This window comes from Odontesthes bonariensis, chromosome 14 (assembly GCF_027942865.1).
Source record: "Odontesthes bonariensis isolate fOdoBon6 chromosome 14, fOdoBon6.hap1, whole genome shotgun sequence".
NCBI lineage: Eukaryota > Metazoa > Chordata > Actinopteri > Atheriniformes > Atherinopsidae > Odontesthes > Odontesthes bonariensis.
This window is the reverse complement of record NC_134519.1, coordinates 10,628,028-10,652,862: the sequence shown is the minus strand read 5'-3', so window position 1 is coordinate 10,652,862 and position 24,835 is coordinate 10,628,028. Positions and strand designations below refer to the sequence as shown.

At 40.9% G+C, this 24,835-nt stretch overlaps 2 protein-coding genes across 2 annotated transcripts; both read right to left on the bottom strand.

Annotated features, from left to right (window-relative positions):
* Positions 1-964: 964 nt before the first annotated feature.
* Positions 965-11,041, bottom strand: LOC142398235 (SLAM family member 5-like). The gene is made up of 4 exons (XM_075482194.1): positions 10,944-11,041; positions 2,196-2,504; positions 1,583-1,870; positions 965-1,112 (listed from the first exon to the last, which is right to left on the bottom strand). The coding sequence occupies exons 1-4, from the start codon at positions 10,990-10,992 to the stop codon at positions 985-987; spliced, it is 774 nt and encodes a 257-aa protein (XP_075338309.1). The 5' UTR covers positions 10,993-11,041; the 3' UTR covers positions 965-984.
* A 1,558-nt stretch (positions 11,042-12,599) lies between these two features.
* LOC142398233 (uncharacterized) lies at positions 12,600-15,590 on the bottom strand. The gene is made up of 4 exons (XM_075482193.1): positions 15,514-15,590; positions 14,468-14,776; positions 13,847-14,134; positions 12,600-13,370 (listed from the first exon to the last, which is right to left on the bottom strand). Exons 1-4 carry the CDS (start codon positions 15,560-15,562, stop codon positions 13,243-13,245), a joined length of 774 nt encoding a protein of 257 aa, XP_075338308.1. The 5' UTR covers positions 15,563-15,590; the 3' UTR covers positions 12,600-13,242.
* Positions 15,591-24,835: the final 9,245 nt, after the last annotated feature.

Sequence of the window (24,835 nt, the reverse complement as noted above, 5' to 3'; positions counted from 1 at the left end):
AAAGTCACAGCCTATTTGGTTAGCACCATTACCTCACAGCAAAAGGGTTCCACGTTCAATTCCCAGCTGAGGCCTTTCTGTGTGGAGCTTGCATGTTTTCTCTGTTAATGCGTGGGTTCTCCCTGTGTACTCTGGCTTCTTCCCATCCCCCAAAAACATTCATGTTAGGTAGATTGGTGACTCTAAATTGTGCCTTAGGTGAGTGTCAGCCAGTGTATTTCTAGTCCCGGATAAATGGTGCGTCAGGTAGGGCATCCGGTGTAAAACGTGTGCTAAATCAATGATGGCGACCCCTGATAAAGTATTAATAAATATATATATATATTTTTATAATACCTATTTTTATAATACCTATATTATATAGGTATTGTATTTAATATATATTTTTGTTATATCATTAAAGTAAATAAAGGGAGAGGCCGAAAGAAGAAGAAGTGTCTTAAGTGTCTATTTAACCTAAATAGTATATTGATTGATTATTTAATTTGTATTAAGTAAGACATTCTGCTTCATGTTGAACTGAAGCTCTGTCTTTTTCCATTCACCATTTGTCCAGAGTAAACCTACTCACTGAAGTACTGATGAACTGTTCTGAAACCACAGATTCAAAGTTTCCATCTTCCTGATTGGTCAACTCTGAATTTGGGGTGAATTCAGTATTAGACCTGATTACCAAAAGCAGCTCTCAGAACAGAGGTGTTATTTTTGTTGTTTAATATGACATAAAAAAAATATTTTAACAGGGAAATCTTATAGAGTGGTCAGTCAGAATCATACATATTTAAATGATGACCAAGAAAATCATTTTTGAAACAACGTTTATGATATATTTACATTTCACATCAACTTGTGTACGGCTGCTTTTATGCAGGATTTTGTGTAAATGTACCAAAACCAAAACAGGCCAAAAGCCCAGGTGTGACTTTTAACTATGAGTTTCTCAAGTGTATGAGCTATATGTACGGTTGGTCGATAGAGAGTTATTCATTCTTGCTTCTTGAGTCTCTCCATCATGTGGACAGTGATGACAGCAGACACCATGATGATCAGACCCACGGAGAAGATGACCGTCTTCAGCAGACAGAAGGAGATACCAGAGAGACTCTCTGAGCCTGTAACGGCAAACATGTTGATTCATCACAGCAGCAGAGGCAGACAGAATAAAAGAAGAAGTAACAAAGCAGCATTTCATCTCACTGAATGGATTGAAATACCTGGACATATTTATGAAGATATATTCAAAATGTACAGAGGCTTTAACAGGCTATCTGTGAGCAAAGATGCAGTGAAACAAGTTCAGTTTAAACTGATTCTATCTTTGTTTGGTCTGTTTGCGCCAATAGAGTCAAATGAGTAATAATAAAAGCAGATTATGTCAAACACAATGACACAGCATCAGCAAAACAGAGAGAAGGGAGGCCATCTTTGTTTTGTTTATTTCATTTTGGTCTGTTCTAATCTAAAAAAAAAGAAGTATCTTTGAGCACTTCCCTGTTGTTGCTGATCACTGAAAGGGAAGTTACAGAATAGTTTTTCTTCTGGTCTAAAAACAAACTGTCCATAGCTTTTCATTCAGTCTTACCATCATGTCGGGTGCAGCAATCCTGAATCTTTATCATGGCGTGTTTTTGGCTGACGTGGTTGCTATGGTTACAGATGATGGATTCATCCGACAGGTAGACGTGGAGAGAAGCACCAGATTTAGTGATCTCTGATCTCTCTCCTCCCTCCTGGTAGCAGGTTTTGGTGTCACATGTGAAAGTGCTGCTGATCTGAGAGTGTTCCTCTGTGCTGCAGGTCACTGTGAGGTTACAGGAGTCTGAGCTGATGGACACAGAGTTCACTGTCAGCTGAACTGCAGAGACTGGATCTGAGGGAAGAGGTGGGAAGTTTTAGACACCAATAAGAAATTTATGGCACAATTTTACCAACTTCCAAGGTGCACAGAAAAAAGGGATTAAGCTGACAGAAGTAAAAAGTCCAGTAACGTATATCATACAGAGCAGCTTTACTGTGTGAACAGCTCATTTTGGCTTGTGGCCTTCAGAAATGTGGATTACCCTGATAGAGGATACAAGATTAAACAGCTTGGTCTGATAAAGTTGTTCTTTATGTTACAAGTTTTCATTCTTTAAAGTTTTAGAAACATGACAGAAGTTAATCTGAATCAATGTCTGAACAGTTAAGACACCCACCTTGTACTGTGACGTTGTATTCAGCAAGTCTTTTTTCCTGAGCTCCAATCACTCGTGCAGTATAAATTCCACTGTCTGTCTTTTGTAGATTCTTCAGTTTCACAGAGTAATCTTTCTGATCAAACTCAATTCTTCCAGAGTAATCAGGATGGACTTTAGGTTCTAGACCAGGTGAAAATGATACTAAGACATCATTTGTGCTGAATTTCCATGAAAGAAAAGAAAGCTTCTCAGGAACATCAGTTTCTGTGACCTCCAGAGTTACGTCACCGCCCTTCTGCACAAACGCAGGAGTCACAGAGCTGAACACTGAAACAGAAAACACATAATAGAGTAAATTCTCCACTGCTCACGCCACATCTTATATCGGGTCAGAATTTTCTCTCTCATGGTTCTAGAATGCGCTGCTGAGGGTGGCAGCATGTTGGAGTAGCTCTGAACCTCACATTGAGATTTTTCTTTTTTTCAAAATTTCATTCCTGTTATTTCTTGGAAGAAATTGCATTTTTTGGACTACTGTTCCTTCCTGCCTTGGATGCTGTGCAGCTGGATTAATTTTTCCCAATACTTTTGTATATTTTACTCTTTTGTCATGATGCATAACCATAGCAACAAGGTGGTTTACAACAGGGAGCAGCTGATTAACATTGGAAAAGCAGAAATAATTCGACAACTGAAGCCAGAAATCCCACTGGAATTGAAAAGGAGGCGTCGTGGATGCAGAGCAGGAGCAAAGAGGAGAGAAAGAAAGAAGAAGTTCAAACCATCTCTGCCATCCGTCATCATGGGAAATGTAAGATCGTTAGCTAACAAGTTGGATGAACTTCTAGCATTGACAAGGACTCAGCAAGAATATCGGGAATGTAGCATTATGTGTTTTACTGAGACATGGCTACAGGATCATATACCTGACTCCAGCGTCTCTCTGCCGGGCTTCCTGACTGTACGAGCAGATCGAGATTTAAAGAGTAGCAGGAAAAGGAAAGGGGGTGGATTGGCAGTGCTTGTCAACAACAGATGGTGTCACCCAGGACATGTTACTGTGAAGAGTCGTCTCTGCAGTCCTGACATTGAGCTATTGGCAGTAAGTTTTCGTCCATATTATTTGCCAAGAGAGTTCACCAGTGTTGTTTTGGTAGCTGTTTACATTCCACCCTCAGCTGTTGCCGACACTGCATGTGATGTCATCAGTTCCTGTGGTGGAATTGAGGATATTATTTATGTGCTTTTATTTTGAAGGACACGTTCGAGAGGTAAAGAGGAAGTTATTAGAACGGGTTGGTAGCTTGACAGTGAGTCGAGTGAGGAGTTGCACGTTGTGAGGTTTGCTAATAAATGGTGATAACCAGAAAGGTCCCGTCTGTTGGCATTCATAACAAAGAACACGACATGGTGTCAGAAGTGCGGCAGCGGTAGGAAGCTGAGGAAAGGCAGCGGGAGAGATTTTTTTTTCTAAAGTAAAAAAAAAAGAAAATGTCGACCGGCGGTGATGCAGATAATGTGGCCGCCGCACAGGCTCCCCAGCCTGCAGCTAACCCTGCTAACCCACCTCCAAGTGCAACGTTCACAATTCAACCTCCAGAAGCATTCGACTTCTCAAAACCCCAGGACTGGGAGAGATGGATCAGAAGGTTTGAAAGATTCAGACTGGCTAGCAACCTGCAACTTAGCTCTGAAGCTAATCAGGTGAACACATTGATCTACTGTATGGGGGATGAAGCAGACGATATACTGCGGGGCCAAGCTTTAACCGACGCACAGAGACAACAATATGGAGCAGTAAAAGTCTCATTTGAAGCATATTTTGTGCCAAGGAAAAATGTGATATATGAAAGGGCAAAATTCAACCAACGGGTACAACAGACTAATGAGACAGTCGACTCCTTCATTACTGCTTTGTATAGCTTGGCTGAAAACTGTGGCTATGGTGCACTTCACGACGAGTTGATAAGAGACCGCCTCGTGGTGGGACTCAGAGACACAAGGCTAGCAGAGAGGATGCAGCTTGACAGAGATTTGACCTTGGAAAAGGCGCTAAACATGGCAAGGCAGTCGGAAGTGATCAAAAAACAGCAAACAGATCTCAGGGGAGAAGCCAAAGGTGAAATTGATGCTGTGATGGCAAAGCACAAGAAGCAAAAGCAGCTCACATTAAAGACATCTTTTCAACATAAAAACCTGGCAACAAAGTTCAAAGCACCACATGATCGCCAGCATTGTTACAGGTGTGGAAAAACCCCTGCACATGGACAATGGCAGTGCCCAGCCAAGGATGCCATATGCCACACATGTGGGAAAAAGGGACACTACAGTAAAGTGTGTAAGTCACCCAAAGCAGTACATGTAGTGGAAACTAGTACAGTTTGCAGAGACACACCTTTGTTCCTAGGCTCAGTAGATGCAGGCACAGACCCCTGGTACACAGATTTGACTATCAGAAGCCACAAAGTGAGGTTCAAGATAGACACAGGAGCGGATGTCTCAGCCATTCCAGCCCAGACATACTACACCATTGCTGACAGAGACTCACATTTAAATGAAACAGATAGACCACTATTAGGCCCAGGTGGTACACCACTCTCTATCATAGCCAAATACACAGAGTCACTATGTAAGGGTGAGCAGGTGATTCAGGAGGATGTGTATGTAATAAAAGACTTAAACACAGCTTTGCTAAGCCGACCAGCTAGCGTGAAGTTTAACCTTGTCTCCAGGCTGGATAGCATAGATAAGAAAGTGATGGCAGAGTCCTATCCAAAACTTTGTCAAGGCTTAGGGATGTTGCAGCAGCCATACACAATCAAACTTAAGCCAGATGCCATTCCCTTTTCTCTAACAACACCAAGACGCGTCCCTATTCCTTTACTTAATAAAGTGAGGGAGGAACTGGAGAGAATGGAGAGTTTGACAGTCATCTCAAGAGTGGAAGAACCAACAAAATGGTGCTCGGGCATGGTTCCAGTGCCATCAAAAAATGGCTCGGTGCGCATCTGCGTAGACCTCACCCGCCTCAATGAAGCAGTCTGCAGAGAGAAATACATCCTACCTTCAGTAGAGCAGACGCTTGGATCTCTTGCAGGAGCTCGGATCTTCAGCAAATTGGATGCCAATAGAGGGTTTTGGCAAATCCCATTGTCCCCAGAGTCAGCACACTACACAACGTTCATAACTCCCTTTGGACGTTTCTTTTTCAACAGATTGCCCTTTGGCATAGCTTCGGCCCCAGAACATTTCCAGCGGAGGATGTCCATGATCCTCGATGGGCTACAGGGAGTTGTCTGCCACATGGACGATGTTCTTATATGGGGTAAAGATCAAGAGGAGCATGACACCAGGCTTCATGCTGTGCTGAACAAGCTCCAGGAAACCGGCGTCACACTAAATATGGAGAAGTGTGAGCTGAGCACACACCAAGTAAAGTTCCTTGGTCACATCCTGTCTGCTGAGGGTGTGCAGCCAGACCCGGACAAAATAAGAGCTGTAAGAGACATGAAAGAGCCCTCTAACACAGGTGAAGTCCGCAGCTTTCTGGGCATGGTTAACCAGCTGGGGAAATTCATCCCAGGGCTGGCAGAGAAGGACAAACCACTGAGGGACCTTCTCTCCAAGAAAAATCAGTGGATCTGGAGCTGTGCACAACAAAATGCATTCGATCAGCTGAAAAATGATCTCACCTCACCCCCAGTGCTGACACTCTACGACCCCAACAAAGAGCTGAAGCTGTCTGCAGATGCATCTTCGTATGGACTAGGGGCTGTCCTTCTGCAAAAAGAGGGAGAACAGTGGAGGCCGGTCGCATACGCATCACGTTCAAAGACAGAGACTGAACAAAGGTATGCTCAGGTAGAAAAAGAGGCACTCGGTATAACATGGGGATGTGAAAGGTTCAGAGACTTCCTTATCGGGAGGCAATTTTTCCTCGAGACGGACCACAAGCCTCTTGTCAGCCTGCTGGGTCATCAGACATTAACTGAGCTTCCTCCCAGAATCCAGAGATTTAGACTGAGGCTCATGAGGTACAGCTACTCTATCTCACACACACCAGGCAAAGATCTACATACAGCAGACACTCTCTCTCGTGCACCTGTCTCCACCAGCTCAAGTTTAAAGTTGACAGACAAAGATCTAATGGAAGACACAAACATCTATGTTGATGAGGTAATCCACAACATGCCAGCCAGCTCATCCTGGCACAGCTGAGAGAGAATTTGAAAGAAGACAGTGTTTGCTCTGTAGTTATGTCATTTTGTCAGAGAGGTTGGCCTGACTACAGTAAGCTCACAGGTCCAGTGAAAACCTACTGGTCAGAAAGAGATGTACTTACTGTGCATGATGGACTGTTACTGAAAGGATCCAGATTTGTCATTCCCACAGCAATGCGCAGTTCTGTCTTAAAGGCTCTTCACGAAGGACATCAGGGGATGACAAGATGCAAAGGGCGGGCTAAAGAAACAGTGTGGTGGCCTGGCCTGAGCAGGCAACTGAATGAACTTGTGACCAACTGCACCACTTGCATCAAAGAACGCACCAATCCTGTGGAGCCGCTTTTGCCGAGTGAGCTCCCAGAGAGGCCGTGGCAAAAGGTGGGAGCGGACTTGTTCACTCTAAACAACTGCAATTACCTGCTTGTAGTGGATTATTACTCAAGATTTGTGGAGATTGCTAAACTAACGCCAACGCGTTCAGAGGATGTCATTGTGCACCTGAAGTCTATTTTTTCCAGACACGGCATCCCAGAACTGTTTTTCACTGACAACGGTCCACAGTTTTCCAGCCAACAGTTCACAGACTTTTCATCAGCCTATGGATTCAAACATGTTACAAGCAGCCCGAGATTTGCTCAAAGCAACGGAGAAGCAGAACGACATGTGCAGACAGTGAAAAGACTGCTAAAGAAAGCTAAAGATCCATATCTCGCTCTGTTAACATATAGAGCTACTCCGTCGTCCAACGGCTACAGTCCTGCTCAACTGCTGATGGGCCGCAGACTTCGTACACCAGTGCCCCAGCACCCCTCTCTTCTCAGCCCAGAGCTTCCTGATACAGCCACGCTTGCAGGGAAAGAAAGAGAGAGGAAGATAAAGGACACAAGAGTATTCAACAGGAGACACCGTGTGAGGAATCTGCGTCAGCTCACACCTGGACAGCCTGTGTGGATTACAGATACCAAGACTCAAGGCACGGTGGTTTCAACTCACTCCACACCCCGCTCGTATGTAGTGGACAGTCCCACAGGCACCATCAGGCGCAACAGGCGTCATCTTGTTCCCATGCCAGAGACTGTTCCTCAGAGTCAGACACCCAGCACACCAACTCAGCCAGTTGAGTCTGTCTCAAACACACCAAGTTGCCCTGAGCCCCCAAACCAGGCACAAAAGACTCTAACACCTGTCCCTACCAGAACTAGGTTTGGCAGAGCAGTGGTAAAACCTCTGAGACTGGACTTGTGAGAAAATGAGATGTTGGGCAAATGGGGGTAATGGGGAAATGTTTTGTTCTGAAGAATGCAATGCGTTCATGTCATAAAGGCATAAGAGTTTGAGAGAGTTTATTATAGGTAGTTGTAGATATAATTTGTCTCAGTCCATATGTTTCTTTAAAAAGGGGAGATGTGGTGGAATTGAGGATATTATTGATGTGCTTTTATTTTGAAGGACACGTTCGAGAGGTAAAGAGGAAGTTATTAGAACGGGTTGGTAGCTTGACAGTGAGTCGAGTGAGGAGTTGCACGTTGTGAGGTTTGCTAATAAATGGTGATAACCAGAAAGGTCCCGTCTGTTGGCATTCATAACAAAGAACACGACAGTTCCGTTGTTGCTAAGTTACAGACACAACACCCCAATTCTTTTGTGGCAATATCTGGTGATTTTAATCATGCCTCACTCTCTGCTACACTGCCAACTTTTCAACAGTTTGTCAGCTGCTCTACCAGAGAAAACAAGACATTGGATTTGTTTTACACAAATGTCAAGGATTCATACATTTCCAAATCAAGACCTCCCCGGGGTAAATCAGATCACAACCTTGTTTTTCTCTGTTCAGCATATAAACCCCTTGTCCAGAGACTACCTGTCACAAAAAGGACTGTTAGAAAGTGGTCACATGATGCTGAAGAAGCCTTACAGGGTTGTTTTGATGCAACCGATTGGATTTCTCTTTGTAAGCCACATGGAGAGGACATTAATGCCATGACTGAGTGTGTGACTGACTATCTAAACTTTTGTGTGGACAACACCACCCCCACCAGAACAGTGAGATGCTTCCCTAATAACAAACCCTGGATCACCAGTGAGCTAAAGGAACTATTGAACAAGAAAAAAAGAGCCTTTAGGGAGCGAGACAGGGAGTTACTGAGGAGTATACAGAAGCAGCTCAAAGTCAAGATCAGAGAGAGCAAGGAGGTGTATAGAAAGAAGCTTGAGAGTAAACTGCAGAGGAACAATATCAGAGATGTGTGGTCAGGAATGAAGAAGATCACAGGCCTCAAGCAGAGGGAGGATCGGATGGATGGAAGTCTGGACAGAGCAAATGAGCTGAACACATTCTTCAACAGGTTCAGTTCAGGAACAAGCTCACCATCCTCCCATCCTGTTCCCAGCCAAAGAGACATCCCACCCTCCTCTGACCCACAGCTTTCCTGTAACATCTCCACCTCCACCTCAGTCATGGATTCTTCTGCTTCCACTAGTTTGTCTTCAACCCAATCTGGAGATGCTGCTGTCCCCTTTGCCTCCCCTCCCACTTTTCTGTTTCTAGAAGTCAGGTGAAGAGGCAGTTGGAGAGACTGAACCGGAACAAGGCTGCAGGTCCAGATGGTGTCAGCCCCCGAGTCCTGAAGGCCTGTGCAGAGCAGCTCTGTGGGATTCTGCAACACCTTTTCAACCTTAGCTTGACCCAAGAGAAGGTACCACTGTTGTGGAAGACATCCTGTCTGGTTCCGGTACCAAAGAAAACTCACCCTTCAGACATCAATGACTACAGACCTGTTGCCCTGACATCCCACATCATGAAGGTCCTGGAGAGACTCCTGTTGACCCACCTGTGTAAGCAAACCAGCACATATCAGGACCCCCTGCAGTTTGCTTATCGCCATGGAGTTGGAGTTGAAGACGCTATCATACACCTGCTTCAACAAACCCACTGTCATCTGGACAAAGCAGGCAGCACTGTGAGGATCATGTTCTTTGATTTCTCCAGTGCATTTAACACAATTCAGCCTGATCTGCTTCGTCTGAAACTCCAGAAGACTCAGGTGGAGGCCTCAACAATCACCTGGATTAATGACTACCTGACAAACAGACCACAGTTTGTCAGACTGAAGAATTTTGTGTCTAACCCAGGTGATCAGCAGCACAGGAGCACCACAGGGGACTGTACTCTCACCATTCCTTTTCACTCTGTACATTTCAGACTTCCAGTACAAGTCAGACTCCTGTCATCTACAGAAATATTCAGATGACTCTGCAGTTGTCGGGTGTATCAGAGATGGACAAGAAGCTGAGTACAGAGAGCTGGTGGACCGCTTTGTGGCATGGTGTGGGAACAATCATCTCATCTTGAATGTTAACAAAACAAAGGAGATGATTGTAGATTTCAGGAGAAACAGGGTCAGATCAAACCCTGTTTCCATCATGGGAGAAGAAGTGGAGGTGGTTGAGGAATATAAATCCCTTGGTGTTCATGTGGACAACAGACTGGACTGGAGACACAACAGTGAAGTCATCTACAAGAAAGGACAGAGCAGACTGTACTTCTTGAGGAAGCTAAGGTCCTTCAAGGTTTGCAACAAGATGTTGCAGATCTTCTACAAGTCTGTTGTTGAGAGCGTCATTTCCTCTTGCGTCATCTGTTGGGGCAGCAGCATCAGAAGCAGGGACCTAAAAAGACTCAACAACCTGATAAAGAAGGCTGGTTCTGTTCTGGGGACGGCTGTGGAACCTCTGGAGACAATAATGCAAAGAAGGATTTTGCATAAAATCAAGAGAATTATGGACAACCCTGAATATCCTCTCCATGAGACTGTTATCGGAAAACAGAGTCTCTTCAGTCAAACGCTTCTTCAGTTTGGATGCAAAACTGACCGCTACAGGAAATCATTCCTGCCCACAGTCATCAGCATCTATAATAACTCCTTGATTTAATTGAGCTACATCAACATTTAATTTCCCTCTGGGATAAATAAAGTATTTTTGAATTTGAATTGAATTGAATTGAATTTGAATAACAGAAGATGTTGTGACAATCTCAGACACAGTGGTGTCGGGCAGACATTGGGTTTTGACCGTGAACGCACAGAATGTTATCAGGAAGTATAAGAGGATCTCACAGGCTGTTGTTGTTGGGGAATCCTGTGTATGCTGCCATGTAATATGTTTCTATGCTGTTCCTGTAAATAAATTCCCTGTAAGAGGCTGCAAAGATGAGTCCGGCTTCTCTTTTCTCCACAACACTCCAAAATTGTTCAAAATTACAACTAATTTCTAGACAGATGACAACTCATCTTCTTATTTATACCAATAAATATTCTCACTCAATGCAATATCATCTTTCAGTACAATCTTATAACATAATATTAATGAACAGGTGTACCACAGGAAATACTAGTAAAAGAAAAGCTGAAATAAGTCTTTAGACTGTTTATCAGTTGTGCTTCTGGTGCTCAGCTTGTCAAAAACTAAACCGTCTACATATTGTACATTATTCTGGAGTGTGTTATCATCGAGTAATATGACATGATTACTCTCCTACCTGTCGACTCGGTGCAGAGCAGCAAAGCCAGTATCACAAACAAACACATTGTAGAATGTTCAAAAAAGCTTGATGTCTTTTGTTTTACCGACTGAAGAAAGATCAGAACCTCAGAGAGCGACTGCAGGGAGTCTCTACAGTTGTGCTTTTCCTGTCCAAACCACAGAAACATCCTCGTGGTAACAATACGTTACCATGGTGACATTGTAATTCGAACCAGAAAATAACTATTTTCATTCAGATTTTTGTCAGAAAAAATAAGTTTTGTATCCACGTCCATGAAAAGATGAGAGAAATGAATCATCAACTCAACATCTTTTATTGATTTCTTTCACTAAATGATGACATCACACTCACGATTAATGTACTCAGTTAATGCGAATTATTTTCTGAATGTGTTACAAAAGAAAAAATATGAAAGACGTCCCGTCATCGTGTAGTTTCTGTACATTTGTCAGTTGTGTTTAAACTTATTTCAGTGGCTGGCTGTACTCTCTGTGACCACTACCGCTTTCATAGGTGTATGCTTAGCACCTCCTGCATGTTGAGATGCTTCTGCGTGTGACTTGACCATGAAAAGTTACACAGCGTAAATGTTGCCACTAAGATATAGACACTGTGTGCCATAGTAAAGGTGCCCTGTGACATTTCACATGCAGCGTTCTCAAATAGGAAACAGAAAAGGTTCAGACGGAAAAACACTTTTTGTCTTTGTAAGTTTCCTCATGTAGATAGTGTTTATTTCCTTCTGTGTATCTGTAGAGAGTATTTAACAAGAGGTTTCACTCTAAAATCTCCATTCCCCATCATATTTATCTGAGCTTTTAACAGTCCGCAATCCTGGTAGAGATCTGAGGTCAACAGATCAGTTTCTGCTGGAAGTGCCCAGGTCAGAATACAAACCCTGGGGTGACCGAGGCTTTTCCGTCGCTGCCCCCAGGCTCTGGAATAAGCTCCCCGTCCAGCTGCGTCTTATTTCTGACCTGGGCCTCTTCAAATCTAGGCTAAAAACTTCTTATTTAGGATTGCTTTTAATACCCAGTATGATGGCACTTTGATCTTATTTTATCTTATTTGATTTTGATGTATTTTATTGCTTTCACTGTTCTTTTATTGTTTTTATTTGTTTTTATTAGGGCTGTGACTCGATTAAAATTTTTAATCGAGTTAACTACAGGCTTTGAAATTAATTAATCGAAATTAATCGCATTTTAATCGCATATACTTTATCCTTTAGAAAATTAACATTTTCAACAATATTTCAACAAACACAGAACATATCCCTATTTGAAATCTGAATGTAGCATGCATGAAAACACAGTATATAGAATCTTGGATGTTAAGCTGTGTTGGGCCCCCGTTAGCTTCCACGCTAGCTGCTACATGTTTAGCGTTGAGGTGATATTTGAGGCTTGATACGCTGCGGTGATACGCGAATTCCTTGTTGCATAATCTGCACACAACCATGCTCTTGTCGACGCTTCCATCCGTCTGTATTTAAAAAAAAAAAAAAATAAATAAAAAATAAAAAATAAAAATTATAGTGTGCGATTAAAATGCGTTATTTTTTTTAACGCGCTAATATGTGTGTAGTTAATTAATCGAAATTAACGCGCTAAAGTCCCAGCCCTAGTTTTTACTTCTTCTGCTCTTTATTTAGTACCTGCTGTAAGGCACTTTGGTACATCGTAAGGATTGTTTGTAAAGGGCTGTATAAATAAAGTACATTTACATTTACAAATACATTTACATTTGACCTGGAGCTCAACTAATAATACATTTTTCCATCCGTCCTGCCTTTCTTTGCTCAGATGAAAACCTTCTTACAAATAATTGAACTGCTGATTAACTGTTCTGGAGCTAAAACTGAGTTTTGTTTTTCCACTTTGGTCGACTCGGTGGGTTTCAGGGTTTCCAAAAGAGCTAGCAGAGGTTTTATTTTTGTTGTTGTTTAACATGACATCAAAAACAACATTTTAACACGAGGAAAGGGTGATTACAGCCAATAAAGATAAAAAAAATACTTATGTTTGGATTTAATCTTTGTTGCAGTTGATTTCCTTCCTCATGGAACTTTTGCAAAGCATACTTTGTAAATCATATATTGTTTAGGTCCATGTTTCTGTCCTGCAGTCAGTTTGCCCGACATCCTTGTTGGTGTACGGCTGCATTTATGCAATATTTTGTGTAAATGTACCAAAACCAAAACAGGCACTGATCCAAAAGCCCAGGTGGGACTTTTAACTATGAGTTTCTGAAGTGTATGAGCTATATGTACAGTTGGTCGATAGAGAGTTATTCATTCTTGCTTCTTGAGTCTTTCCATCATGTGGACAGTGATGACAGCAGACACCATGATGATCAGACCCACGGAGAAGACGACCGTCTTCAGCAGACAGAAGGAGATACCAGAGAGACTCTCTGAGCCTGTAACGGCAAACATGTTGGTTAAATCACAGCAGCAGATGCAGACAGAATAAAAGAAGAAGTAACAAAGCAGCATTTCATCTCACTGAAATATATCTAAATAAAATATCTGAAAATAATAATGACGATATATTCAAAATGTACAGAGGCTTTAACAGGCTATCTGTGAGCAAAGATGCAGTGAAACAAGTTCAGTTTAAACTGATTCTATCTTTGTTTGGTCTGTTTTTGCCAATAGAGTCAAATGAGTAATAATAAAAGCAGATTATGTCAAACACAATGACACAGCATCAGCAAAACAGAGAGAAGGGAGGCCATCTTTGTTCTGTTTATTTCATTTTGGTCTGTTCTAATCTAAATAAAAGAAGTATCTTTGAGCACTTCCCTGTTGTTGCTGATCACTGAAAGGGAAGTTACAGAATAGTTTTTCATGTGGTCTAAAACCAAACTGTCCATAGCTTTAAATTCAGTCTTACCATCATGTCGGGTGCAGTGATCCTGAATCTTTATCATGTCTTTGGTCCTGCTGACCTGGTTGCTATGGTTACAGATGATGGAATCATCTGACAGGTAGAAATGGAGAGAAGCACCAGATTTAGTGATCTCTGATCTCTCTCCTCCCTCCTGGTAGCAGGTTTTGGTGTCACATGTGAAAGTGCTGCTGATCTGAGAGTGTTCCTCTGTGCTGCAGGTCACTGTGAGCTTACAGGAGTCTGAGCTGATGGACACAGAGTTCACTGTCAGCTGAACTGCAGAGACTGGATCTGAGGGAAGAGGTGGGAAGTTTTAGACACCTGTAAGCAAAGTTTGGAATTCTGGCACAATTTTACCAACTTCCAAGGTGCACAGAAAAAAGGGATTAAGCTGACAGAAGTAAAAAGTCCAGTAACGTGTATCATACAGAGCAGCTTTAATGTGTGAACAACTCATTTTGGCTTGTGGCCTTCAGAAATGTGGATTACCCTGATAGAGGATACAAGATTAAACAGCTTGGTCTGATAAAGTTGTTCTTTATGTTACAAGTTTTCATTCTTTAAAGTTTTAGAAACATGACAGAAGTTAATCTGACTCAATGTCTGAACAGTTAAGACACCCACCTTGTACTGTGACGTTGTATTCAGTAAGTGTTTTTCCCTTAATTCCAATCACTTGTGCAGTATAAACTCTGCTGTCTGTCTTTTGTAGATTCTTCAGTTTCACAGAGTAATCTTTCTGATCAAACTCAATTCTTCCAGTGTAATCAGGATGGACTGTTGGTTCTCCCTTAGGTGAAAATGATACTAAGATATCATCTGTGCTGAATTTCCATGAAAGAATTAAAAAATCCTCAGGAACATCAGTTTCTGTGACCTCCAGAGTTACGTCACCTCCCTTCTGCACAAACACAGGAGTCACAGAGCTGAACACTGAAACAGAAAACACAGAATGTATATTAGATTAGATTAGATTAGATTCAACTTTATTGTCATTGAACACTGTAACAAGTACTTGAACAACGAAATGCAGTTTAGCATCTAACCAGAAGTGCAGAGTAGTAAAGTGCAAAGTATGTCCAAATGGGCAGTGCAAGTGTGAACTGAATATACTATATGATGCAGTGAATGTGCTAAAATATATATATATATATACACAATGTATTATGTATTAAAGATTACTACAGGTATGATTGAATATACTATAGAATATATACAGTATGTTGATTAGTGCAGGTATGAAAAATAAATATGCTATTATATACAGTGAGTGTTAAAAAATATATACAGTATGATATTTAACAGTAAAAAACAGCAGGTGTAGGAAGATGAATATACTAATATGTATGTACAATATAGGCCGTTATGAACAGTTGTTAAATATATAGTTAGATAGATATGTATATACAGTTACAGCAGAACATCTATTAAGCATAACATCTGAAGTTCTTATCACCTCTGACATTATGGACAATCATTTAAAATGTATTGAGTACAGCTGATCAAAATCAAAACCAAAATCCTCGGGAAATCCTCTGTGACATCCAGAATTACGTCACTGCTTTCACGTGACACTAAAAATAGAAGCTACATATGTTCAACAAATGATTTTAATACTGTGACAGTCCATCCATTGTTTAACATTTCATAAAGCAGTATTCATCTCCTACCTGGTGCCTCCATGCAGAGCAGCAGAGCCAGAATCACAAACAAAGACATTGTAGAGTCTCCAAGTTCAAAGTCTTTTGCTTTACTAACTGCAAGAGCAGCAGCAGCAGTATCACACCTGCATTTCTCCTGCCCATAACCACAGACTTTGGTTATGGGCAGGACGCGTGACTCAAAATCCGCCTCCCAAAGTACTGTTTTACTGCTTTAAACCTAAGACCGAAACTAATTATATCTTTGTCATTGAGGCAGTTTTGAATTTACATGGAAATGAATGGACCCTTTATTGATCATGATTCTGTACAGAGTCCCTCTTTGAGTGTTTACATCACTCTGACTGTTAGATGAAGTCTGCCTACAGTAAACTGTAAATGTTCCAGCGAAGAAGCACGTTTTGTCACCACAGAAAAAACGAACCTGCATCTTTTTACAGAACCAAAAGTTAAACAGAAGCCATTAGCTCGTGACCTGATTAGACCCCTTTGTGCTGAGGCATTTCTTTTTAATTTTCTGAATGCATCTGAATGTCTAAAAAAGAAGTAACTGATGAGATTTTTAAAGGATCGGTTTAAAAGTGAAACAAAACTAAAGCTGGGTTAAAATATCTCGATTTTGTCGACCTATTTTACCAAACTTATTTGTAGATGTGTCACAGATCAACTTGACAGCAGCAACCTCAGATGGGAGCAAAGAAACATGAGTAGCAAACTGCTGTCTATCACAAGACAGAAAGACCCCACACATGGGCCCCACAAGAGGAAGTGATGACTCACTGCTAAAGAACAAAAAAACAAGTGGTTTGGGGTTGAATTAATCAACTTTATGAACAGTTATCTGCAGGTTCTCTCTGCTCTGAAGTGTGAAAAGTGTTTAATTTCAGACCAGAAGTCTACACAATGACTCAGCTTTTTTCAGACTTATGTTTCAGGGGGTCCTTTGAAGCTTTGTGCATTTTACTTAGAGTGATATTAAAGTACATTATCCCTGAGATTGTACAGTATACAACACACCGTCCTTACAGTGAAGATGTAAATATGTAACACTATAGATTATTTGTCTAAGGATGTATTATGAGCTATAATAATGTTTCAGAAAAATGTCACCTCTGGCAATCGTATGAATAAGTGCATTTCGAAGCCAAAGCAATCTCTAAAATGGCATGTTGTAACACGATGTTAACTTGGTCTTTAAGCCCACACCATGATGTTTCCGTCACTGTAAGCAGGTAGTTTTGTGACCAGCCCTAAGCAGGAGACAGTTGGTGTCTGACCCAGACTACGTGGCTGTGATGGGAGGGAATGAATAAGTCTTTTCACACATCACTTCAAAGCCTGAACTGATGCACCTGTGTGAAAGTAGAGAAGTGGAAAGTGGAGGGGGCCGAGAAGGGAAGTTGCAACAGTGTTTCCGAGTGTAATCACACACTGATGTTCCTCTGGTACGTGTGAATTACCAAACAGGAACAGCGGCGGATAACAATGACGCCTTTTTTTCACTGTTGCAACTGATGTCCAAAAAAGGCTAAAGAACATGCAGAAGTGAAAAATGATCTCACGGTGTCGAACTTGAGTCTCTTCTTTATTCTTTTTGTTTGCCAAAACCTTTCTGCAGGAATGGTTTAGCTAAAGACTTTATAAGTGAAGCATAAGTGCCTTCATAATCTGACTTGAAAATACAAAAATGCAAGGTTGGAGCTGGTTTATTTCAGTGTATGAGTGTAAATGAGTGTAACTGTCGTCTCCATGACAACAAGCTGAGCAAAACCCACCTACAGACACCAAGCTAACCAAGTGCTGTTTACAGAAGTGGTGAAGTGATGGGGGAAGTTCTGTGTTTAAGTTCTGGTGGTGCAGTCTTTATCTGCATGGAAATCTTCACACATGTCTGTTTTAACATTTCCGATTCATCAAAATTACACACATCATTTGTTTGTCTACAGCGGCTGTAAAGTTTCCGTCTCACAGGGTTTTAAAAATATATTGTTACATTACAGTATATATTTGTAACTCTCTGCTTTTATGTAGCTGCACGGTACGGTCAGTATATGAAGCCCTCAGCAGACCCAGACAAGACAAAAGACCAAAGGTTATTTATACAATAATTCAGATGCATAACTGCTGCTCTCATTTCCATCTCTCTAATTTCATTTTTGGACTCCGCTGAAGTAGAATTGCAGGATTTACATTATCAAAAAAAAAAATCTGTATTTGTCTTGTTATGTTGCCTTCAGGTGACCCACTCAGAAAAAGGCCCATTTTCACCACCTGTGCAGCCTTCTGGAAGCCTGGAGAAGAGGAGGGTGATACCACCTCAGCTTCTTCCAGGGGTGGAAGTTCTAAAAGTAAAATGTCAAGTTAAAAAACTTTAGAAAAAGGCAATCTGCAAGATCAATCCTTACCTTTTTCCAATTGTGATGTTACCCAGAATATCAGAGCTGACAGCAAAATATTGAGAAAGAAAAACAAGTTTGGTTGATGTTACACACATCTCAATGAATCTTTTCTTTCAAATGTGCCTCTGATAATAGGTGTATCTATATATGTATATATATATATATATGTACATATATACATTTACATATAGTGCAAAATATGATCAGAGATAGAAAACGTGCCACTAATTTGCAGAATATAGTTTCTTAGATGAATCATTTGAATTTTAATGACACAAAAATCACTCCTGATTATTTAAAATCTACAGATCTCAGACCCACAAAGCCGAGGAACAAATATCTTTGCTACACTCCAACATAATGCTTTCAAAGAGGAACAAACAGAGTTTGCATCTATTTTTGCTCTATGACTGTTTTAAATTCTCATGTTTCTGTACCTCCTCTTCTCATGCACACATGACTAACATTAGTTATTTCAAAGGAAGTGTTTTAAAGAACTGAGAGTAAAGAAGCAGCAATAAAAGCCTTAATTTGCTTTGCCAAAGCCTTGATGTCAACCTGATATTATATGTTGTTTTTGTTCAGTTTAAAGCCGCTGGCAGAAACATTTGCCAACAGTTTTTACCGATAAACCAGACTAACTCAAATAATCCATCTTCAAAAACAGAATAAAAGCATCTTGGATCATTAACTGAATGCATTTGCATTAGAAATTGCTGATTCTAATTGCTAATCATGCACATCAGCTTCAGAGAAATAAAGATCAGTATAAAGCTGGCAGTCCTCTTTGATATTTACTTTATAAATCCATGTTAGATATGCTTAATATTTTCTTAGTCATATACTGCAGGTTTTTGCTTTGAATATAAGGTGTGACATCAGTGGTAATGTCTATTTTGACTATTAATAAAAGGCACTAAGTGAGGAGGACATATGTAAAGAAAGGTCAGTACTGCTGGAGACACTTAAAGTTTGACCTTCAACTACAGCGCCCCCATGAGGCGACTTTCAGTGCATCATACCTCAGTGTTTCAGCAAAACAACAACACAGGAGAGTCATTTAAGTTTGCAAATCATTTTGGGGTTAATGTTCAAAACAATCCCAAATTAATATAGTTGTGATGGGCGTCTGCATGAGCTGGAAGCACAACACATAAAAGTTTAACAAAGTCATTGGAGTGAAATGAAATTGACTGAGTTTTATCTCAGTGCCCTTTGCATGCATCATGCACCTTCATCCACTTGTTAATAATTCAGAGCAAGGTGACATAACTGAGGATTTAGGGCTTTATGAGTAAAAGGCAGAACTCTTTTGACATAATCAAGATATGAATTCAAGATTAGGTTCACGTCGAGGCTGAACTACCAAGCAGGAAATGGCCCGGAGTCCCAGAACTCCAGGGCTGCCGGCACCCCGGGCTTACTGAGGAGCAGCTTTTTTATATTCATCTCATTAAAGCTTGTTTGAGAACACGCACCAGCAAACTAAAGCTTACAGATTTGAGGTCTGGGATCTTAAAGCAAAGTAATCGTGTTAAGACTTTACATGCATTTTGTTCTCATATCTTATGTTTAGCTAAAATGATCAATATAGATTAGGTCATCTCGGGTCTATACGGCACAGAGTGGGTAGAAACATTAGTATTAGATATTTTTACCTTGCGGAGCAGCTGAATTTTCATTATATTCATTTCAAGGGGTTTCAAGGTTTCAGTTCGTGGCCAAAATGGGAAAGTTTGGACCAATCGGTGCCCCTCACTGGCAGTTACATGTAGTCCCACAACTCCCACAGGTTGTGTGGATCACACCAGATTGGGTTAGGCCTCTCTTGGATGTCGAATGCACAAGCACAGGTAATGAAAATATTCAATGAAAATGCAGAACACTGCATCATTTTTTACTTCTCAATAAATCACAGAATCCTTGTAGTAAAGTCTAAGGGGGGGAGCGGTGACAGAGAGACTTCCTGAGAAATTAGTTTGGCAAGGTTCATTTTTCAGTTCCTTCATTTCCGTTTTTCACTCGATGTTTCCCTCTGGTTGAAATCGCTTTCATCTTGTTGGTTAGTCAGGAGCCAAAACTACTTGGTAATGGCTAAATTAGAGTTGGAACATCAATGTGTGAGAGGGAAAAAAGGCAGTTCATGTTGATTTGCTGGTTGCAAGTTGCAGATTGATTCGATCCGATTAATTAGGGGAGCCTTCTAAAACCTTTTTCCTTCCAGTGTATTTGCAGTAATGCAGCTAAGGCTGCAGTTTGGGATCTTTTGTGATAGAATGCAGCCTGTTAGCTTTGAATCACGCATTTAATGTAAAATGCAGACGGGGGTCAAGATCAGTGTGATAAGGAAAACTGTCATTAAATCTATGAATGTTGTGATTTTAATCCACCTATCTTTTTGCTCTTAAGGAGTGATCAATGTTTCTTTGTCTCAATCTTGATTTGAAGACTTCGATAGATACATTTGTATATAAATGCAGAAAAAATTAAACCCTCACAACCATTTTGTTTTCTTTATATATACACATTCCTTTAATTCCCTTATCTTCATATCATTTACTTATGAATTTTTTTTTCTTTTCTTGGTTTAATTCCCTCCTATATATTTAAATCCAGTAGATGGCACATGGAAAAAAGAAGCTTCATACTTATAGGTATCATTTCCATTTTTTTTAATTAGATCCAAACAAATGCCTTTTGTTTTTTTTCCCTTTGAATGAAACGGAGCCAGCTCAAAGTGATTGTTGGCATGATATATGTGCTGCCAACAACTCACAAATATAAATTTCGTCTTTGGCAACAGGCAGCACAAACCAGTCGGTCAAACCCTAATTTGTAATCAAGTCATATACAAAGTGTCTGTCTCTTTCCATTCGTCCCTGACCCAGCTGACCACATCAGCACAGTCACACCAAGGACGTCCATTATGAGTCACATTATCCTACAGTTGGGTGATAAATAATTGCCCACATTCGAATTTACTCCCCACTCACAGCTGCATGCTGCTTTCCCACCACTAGATAGCAACAAAATCAAACAAAAGCCCGCAACCCGCCTGACAATTTCTCTGCTGCCAGACACAAAGCCAGTGACATCATCTGCAGAGGGACAGAGGGTGTGCGAAGGACAAATGTCTTGAAATGAATTACATCATTCCCCACTAATATAATAATACATCTCAACCACTGAGTGCCGTGCCAAGCGTGAGAGGGGCCATAATCCATACAATGTCCGCTTCAAATGTGAACAAGAGGATAAAAGGGAAGTGTTAGCAAAAGCAGAGGAGTGGGGGTCCATAGTGCAGCTGGGAGCGCAGCGCTGAAGGTTATTCCAGACATCATTCCTCAGTGAGATCACCAGGAGAAAAAGATTGTAATTACTACTTCACACTAAGTAAAGAAAGGCTTTGTTGCTCCTTGTCCGTCCTCCATCCTTGTCTTTCTTTGCCTGTTGTAATTTTCTTTTCTTTCCTCCCATTTTCTTTTCTCCACCATCATCTTTACTGTCACTGACAGTGAAGATGACACTGTAAATAGAAAATAGGAGGAGAAAGTGCTCTTTTTTCTATAATTCCCTCCACTGCAGCCAAGCTGAAGTGATGGGAGATGTGAAAGAGTGATGATAAAAACATACAAGATGGGAATCATTCAATGAGAAGATAAGTTAAAACAAAGTGAATTAAGAGAAATATAAGGACCAGGAGGAGGATAATCAGTAGATATGAAGGATTGATTGTGGTGTTACATCAACCCCTTAAAAAAAGGGAAGGACATGTCGGAGAGGCTGACTGAGGAGAAAGGAAGCAAAAGGAAAAAGATGAAGGCAGAAATGGAGAAGAGAGAAAAATGAAGTGACGTGAGGAGAAAAGGTGAAGCAGTGGAGGCAACAGGGAGAGGTGAATAGGTGGGCCGAGAGAGGAGAGGGGGGTTAAATGAAAAGAAAGATGATGATGAAAAAGAGAAGAAAATACAGGATAAGAAAGAGAAGTGGGTAGAAAACAATAAGGGTGCAATAAAGTAGAAAGACGAGTGAACAGTCAACTAAAAGGGACAGTATGAAAATAAAATGAAAGGTGCAGTGGAGGCAAAAACAGAGGGCAAGAGAGGGAAGATGGGTGAGAGGAGAAGCCAGGAGAGAAGTTAAATTAAGTAGAGAAAGAAGACAGCAAAGGATGATTCAGTGAAGGGAAAGTCTGGTTTGATGTAAGACTGAAAATATGAGAGGAGGATAGAAAAAGAGAGATGAACAGACAGAGCAAATGGAGAAAAATGAGAGGAGATAAAAGTGAATGTAGGTAATTATGAAGCAAAAAGCAGGAGAAGTGAGGACATGAAAGGTAGATCAGCGTAAGCAGACAGATTTTGTTGAGAGATGTGGGAAGGAGAGGAGAAGTGAAGGACATGAAAGAGAAAACAGAGAAGAAAGTCGGAGTGGAGGTGTGACGGGAGGCAAAGATGGGCGAGATGTTAAGAAAAAGTAGGTTAGAAGTCTTCAAACTAATGAAAAGACCAAGAGATACGGCAAAGTGAAAGGGGAAACTGTGGAGGAGAGATGATGTTAAAGAGTCAGAGATGATAGAGAGATGAGAGAAGGAAGAGGTGGTTTAAGGAAAGCAAAGGGTAGACTGGGAAAAAGGGGGTTGAACAGATCTGTCTAAAGTCAGGTCAAAGGAAAGATGTGCAGAGAGAAAATTAGAAGAATATTTTATGTGAACAGGAGTGACAGACATGGGAAGGAGGGAAAGAAGGGTTAAGGTGACAGAGGAAGAGGAAAAGATTTTAAATGATAATGAGAAGCAGTGAGACGAGGAAAAACTGACTGACAAAGTGAAGCAGCGGAGAGGAAGCGAAGGAGGACAGAGCAGAAATGAGTTTCAAACGAAAGGAAAAAAAAACTCTGCAGATGTTTGTTTTGGCTCCATGTTTGAGCTCCACCGTCTCACTCAGATTCAGGAAAACACTTTTTATGCCCCCATGCTCGGGTGCTAAACATAGAAACGCACTTACTTTTTTACTCCAGGCTGCTTGACTCCAGAAACTGTCATAACAACAGTTTGGGATGCAGAGAGGATGACCTGAATACACAACGTGTGAGATGTACAAACTGTATTTAAAGTCACGCTGGCCACAGATTGGATAGAAAAAAAAAAAAAAACTTTTACCAATGCTCTTATGAAACCGTGTCATCTTTTATTTTTCTCTGATATTGTGAAAAAATAATTACATGAATTTGAAAACAAAACAAAAACAAGAATAAACCATAAAAATGTGAAAATGATAGTACAATTCAATAATATCTTGTATGTTTTGTACATTTTTTTCTCAACAAAAGGGATATACAAGTACTCAACAAGAACTTAATACACACGTGAACAATATATAGGGATAAAATAAAAAGTATGAATATATATTCTTAACACACTCACAAACACTCTCGTAATGACGCTCACCTCCATGTCACACATGTTTAAGTGCAATATGGATTCCTTCTCACTTTATTGACCGTCTTATGAAGCAGAACATCATCCTGTTCACTCGTGCAGCTGTTTCAGAGAGCAAAAAGCGGACCAACTCGGCTCCTTATGCATAACCTAAGGCCACACCGTGCTTCCTTCACTCTGTCCTACCAGCCGTCCGCCTTTCAACTAGGGTTTGACTGATATACCGGTCTGAAATTTAATGACACACAGCTTTCAAATGATGTCTTTAGAGTTTTCCTTTTCCTTTGGTGTAGCTTTTTGTGCGTCTAAAAGTTCTGCCAAGCCTAAACTATTATTACCATAAGAGCAGACCTAATTAGAGTCGGGGCTTTCTTCAGGTACTTAATGACATCACACTTTAACACATTTGCATAATAATTGCCCAGTGGCTGGTTAGCTTGTGGCCATACTTCAAGAAAAGAGCACATTTTTAAGAGCAGAACGGGGCTTTGAGGAGGGGGGCCGAAATAAATGTGGTTTTTGAACATTAAAGCATACAAGCCTATTCTCAAAGAATAAAATTATGAACATTTAAATGAGCATAACATGGAATCTTTCATTTGTAAGAGTAATGTTTACAAATAGTGTCTGGTTCAACATAGCCCGGCTGACGCGTCCACACCTCGATGAGATGGTGGTCTGGGAACTAGGTGTGCATTTTCTCGTATTTGAGGCGTGGTTTACGAATGCCTAGAGCCGTTTATTGGGCGCTACGAATGTTTATCAAATGGCGTCTGGTTCTTCCCATGCTGCTTTGCGCGCGATTCATAGCCAATTGTATCACTTATACCAGATGACGTATGTAGAGCATACGTCGACGAGGAAATACATCCTTCTTGGCAATGAAATCTTTCAACGTCAAACGTTGCTCTTTTTTAAAAGTAAACTTGCGTTCTAAGCTACTTAAAACACTTTCTAAGGCTGCATCGAACGGTAACGTTGTGTCCGCTGCCATGTTGGATTAACACTCTACAAGCTTCGGTGTCGCGCATAGACGTCGTCATCGTCTTGCTGCCCCCCCGTTCTGTGATTGGTTCCCAAACTCAGGCAAAAATAAGGGCGGTGGTTTCCAGGCTGCCTTTGCAGTGTGAATGAAATCGCTCGCAAAGCAGAGTGGGAATTCCCAGGCTAGGTTCAACAATCAATTCCTTTAAACTTCAAATCAGGAAGTGACGATCAGCTCATTTGTTTGTGCACGTTTTTAAGCCGGTTTAATTGGTTAAGATCTTACTCATAAACAGCCTAATATTCAAAGTGAAGTTGTCGGTTTGCTATGCAAAGCTCCCTTCACAATGCCTGTTTTACCAAACATCATTCATTCTCATTACCGTCTGATTGATCACTCAAAGCTTTTGAGCATTTTTTTTTGACAGAGTGGGAACAACAGTTTGAGTTGGACTACTGGAGCACAGACTTCCCTGAACTGAAGAAAGAGCAGGACAGAAGTGCAGTT

Coding starts and splice junctions, on each gene's coding strand:
- LOC142398235 (XM_075482194.1), bottom strand. CDS start 10,992: ATGTGTTTGTTTGTGATACTGGCTTTGCTGCTCTGCACCGAGTCGACA. Junction 2,505..10,943: donor GCTCTGCACCGAGTCGACAG/GTAGGAGAGTAA, acceptor TTTCTGTTTCAG/TGTTCAGCTCTGTGACTCCT. Junction 1,871..2,195: donor ATACAACGTCACAGTACAAG/GTGGGTGTCTTA, acceptor CTCTTCCCTCAG/ATCCAGTCTCTGCAGTTCAG.
- LOC142398233 (XM_075482193.1), bottom strand. CDS start 15,562: ATGTCTTTGTTTGTGATTCTGGCTCTGCTGCTCTGCATGGAGGCACCA. Junction 14,135..14,467: donor ATACAACGTCACAGTACAAG/GTGGGTGTCTTA, acceptor CTCTTCCCTCAG/ATCCAGTCTCTGCAGTTCAG. Junction 13,371..13,846: donor TCACTGCACCCGACATGATG/GTAAGACTGAAT, acceptor TTGCCGTTACAG/GCTCAGAGAGTCTCTCTGGT.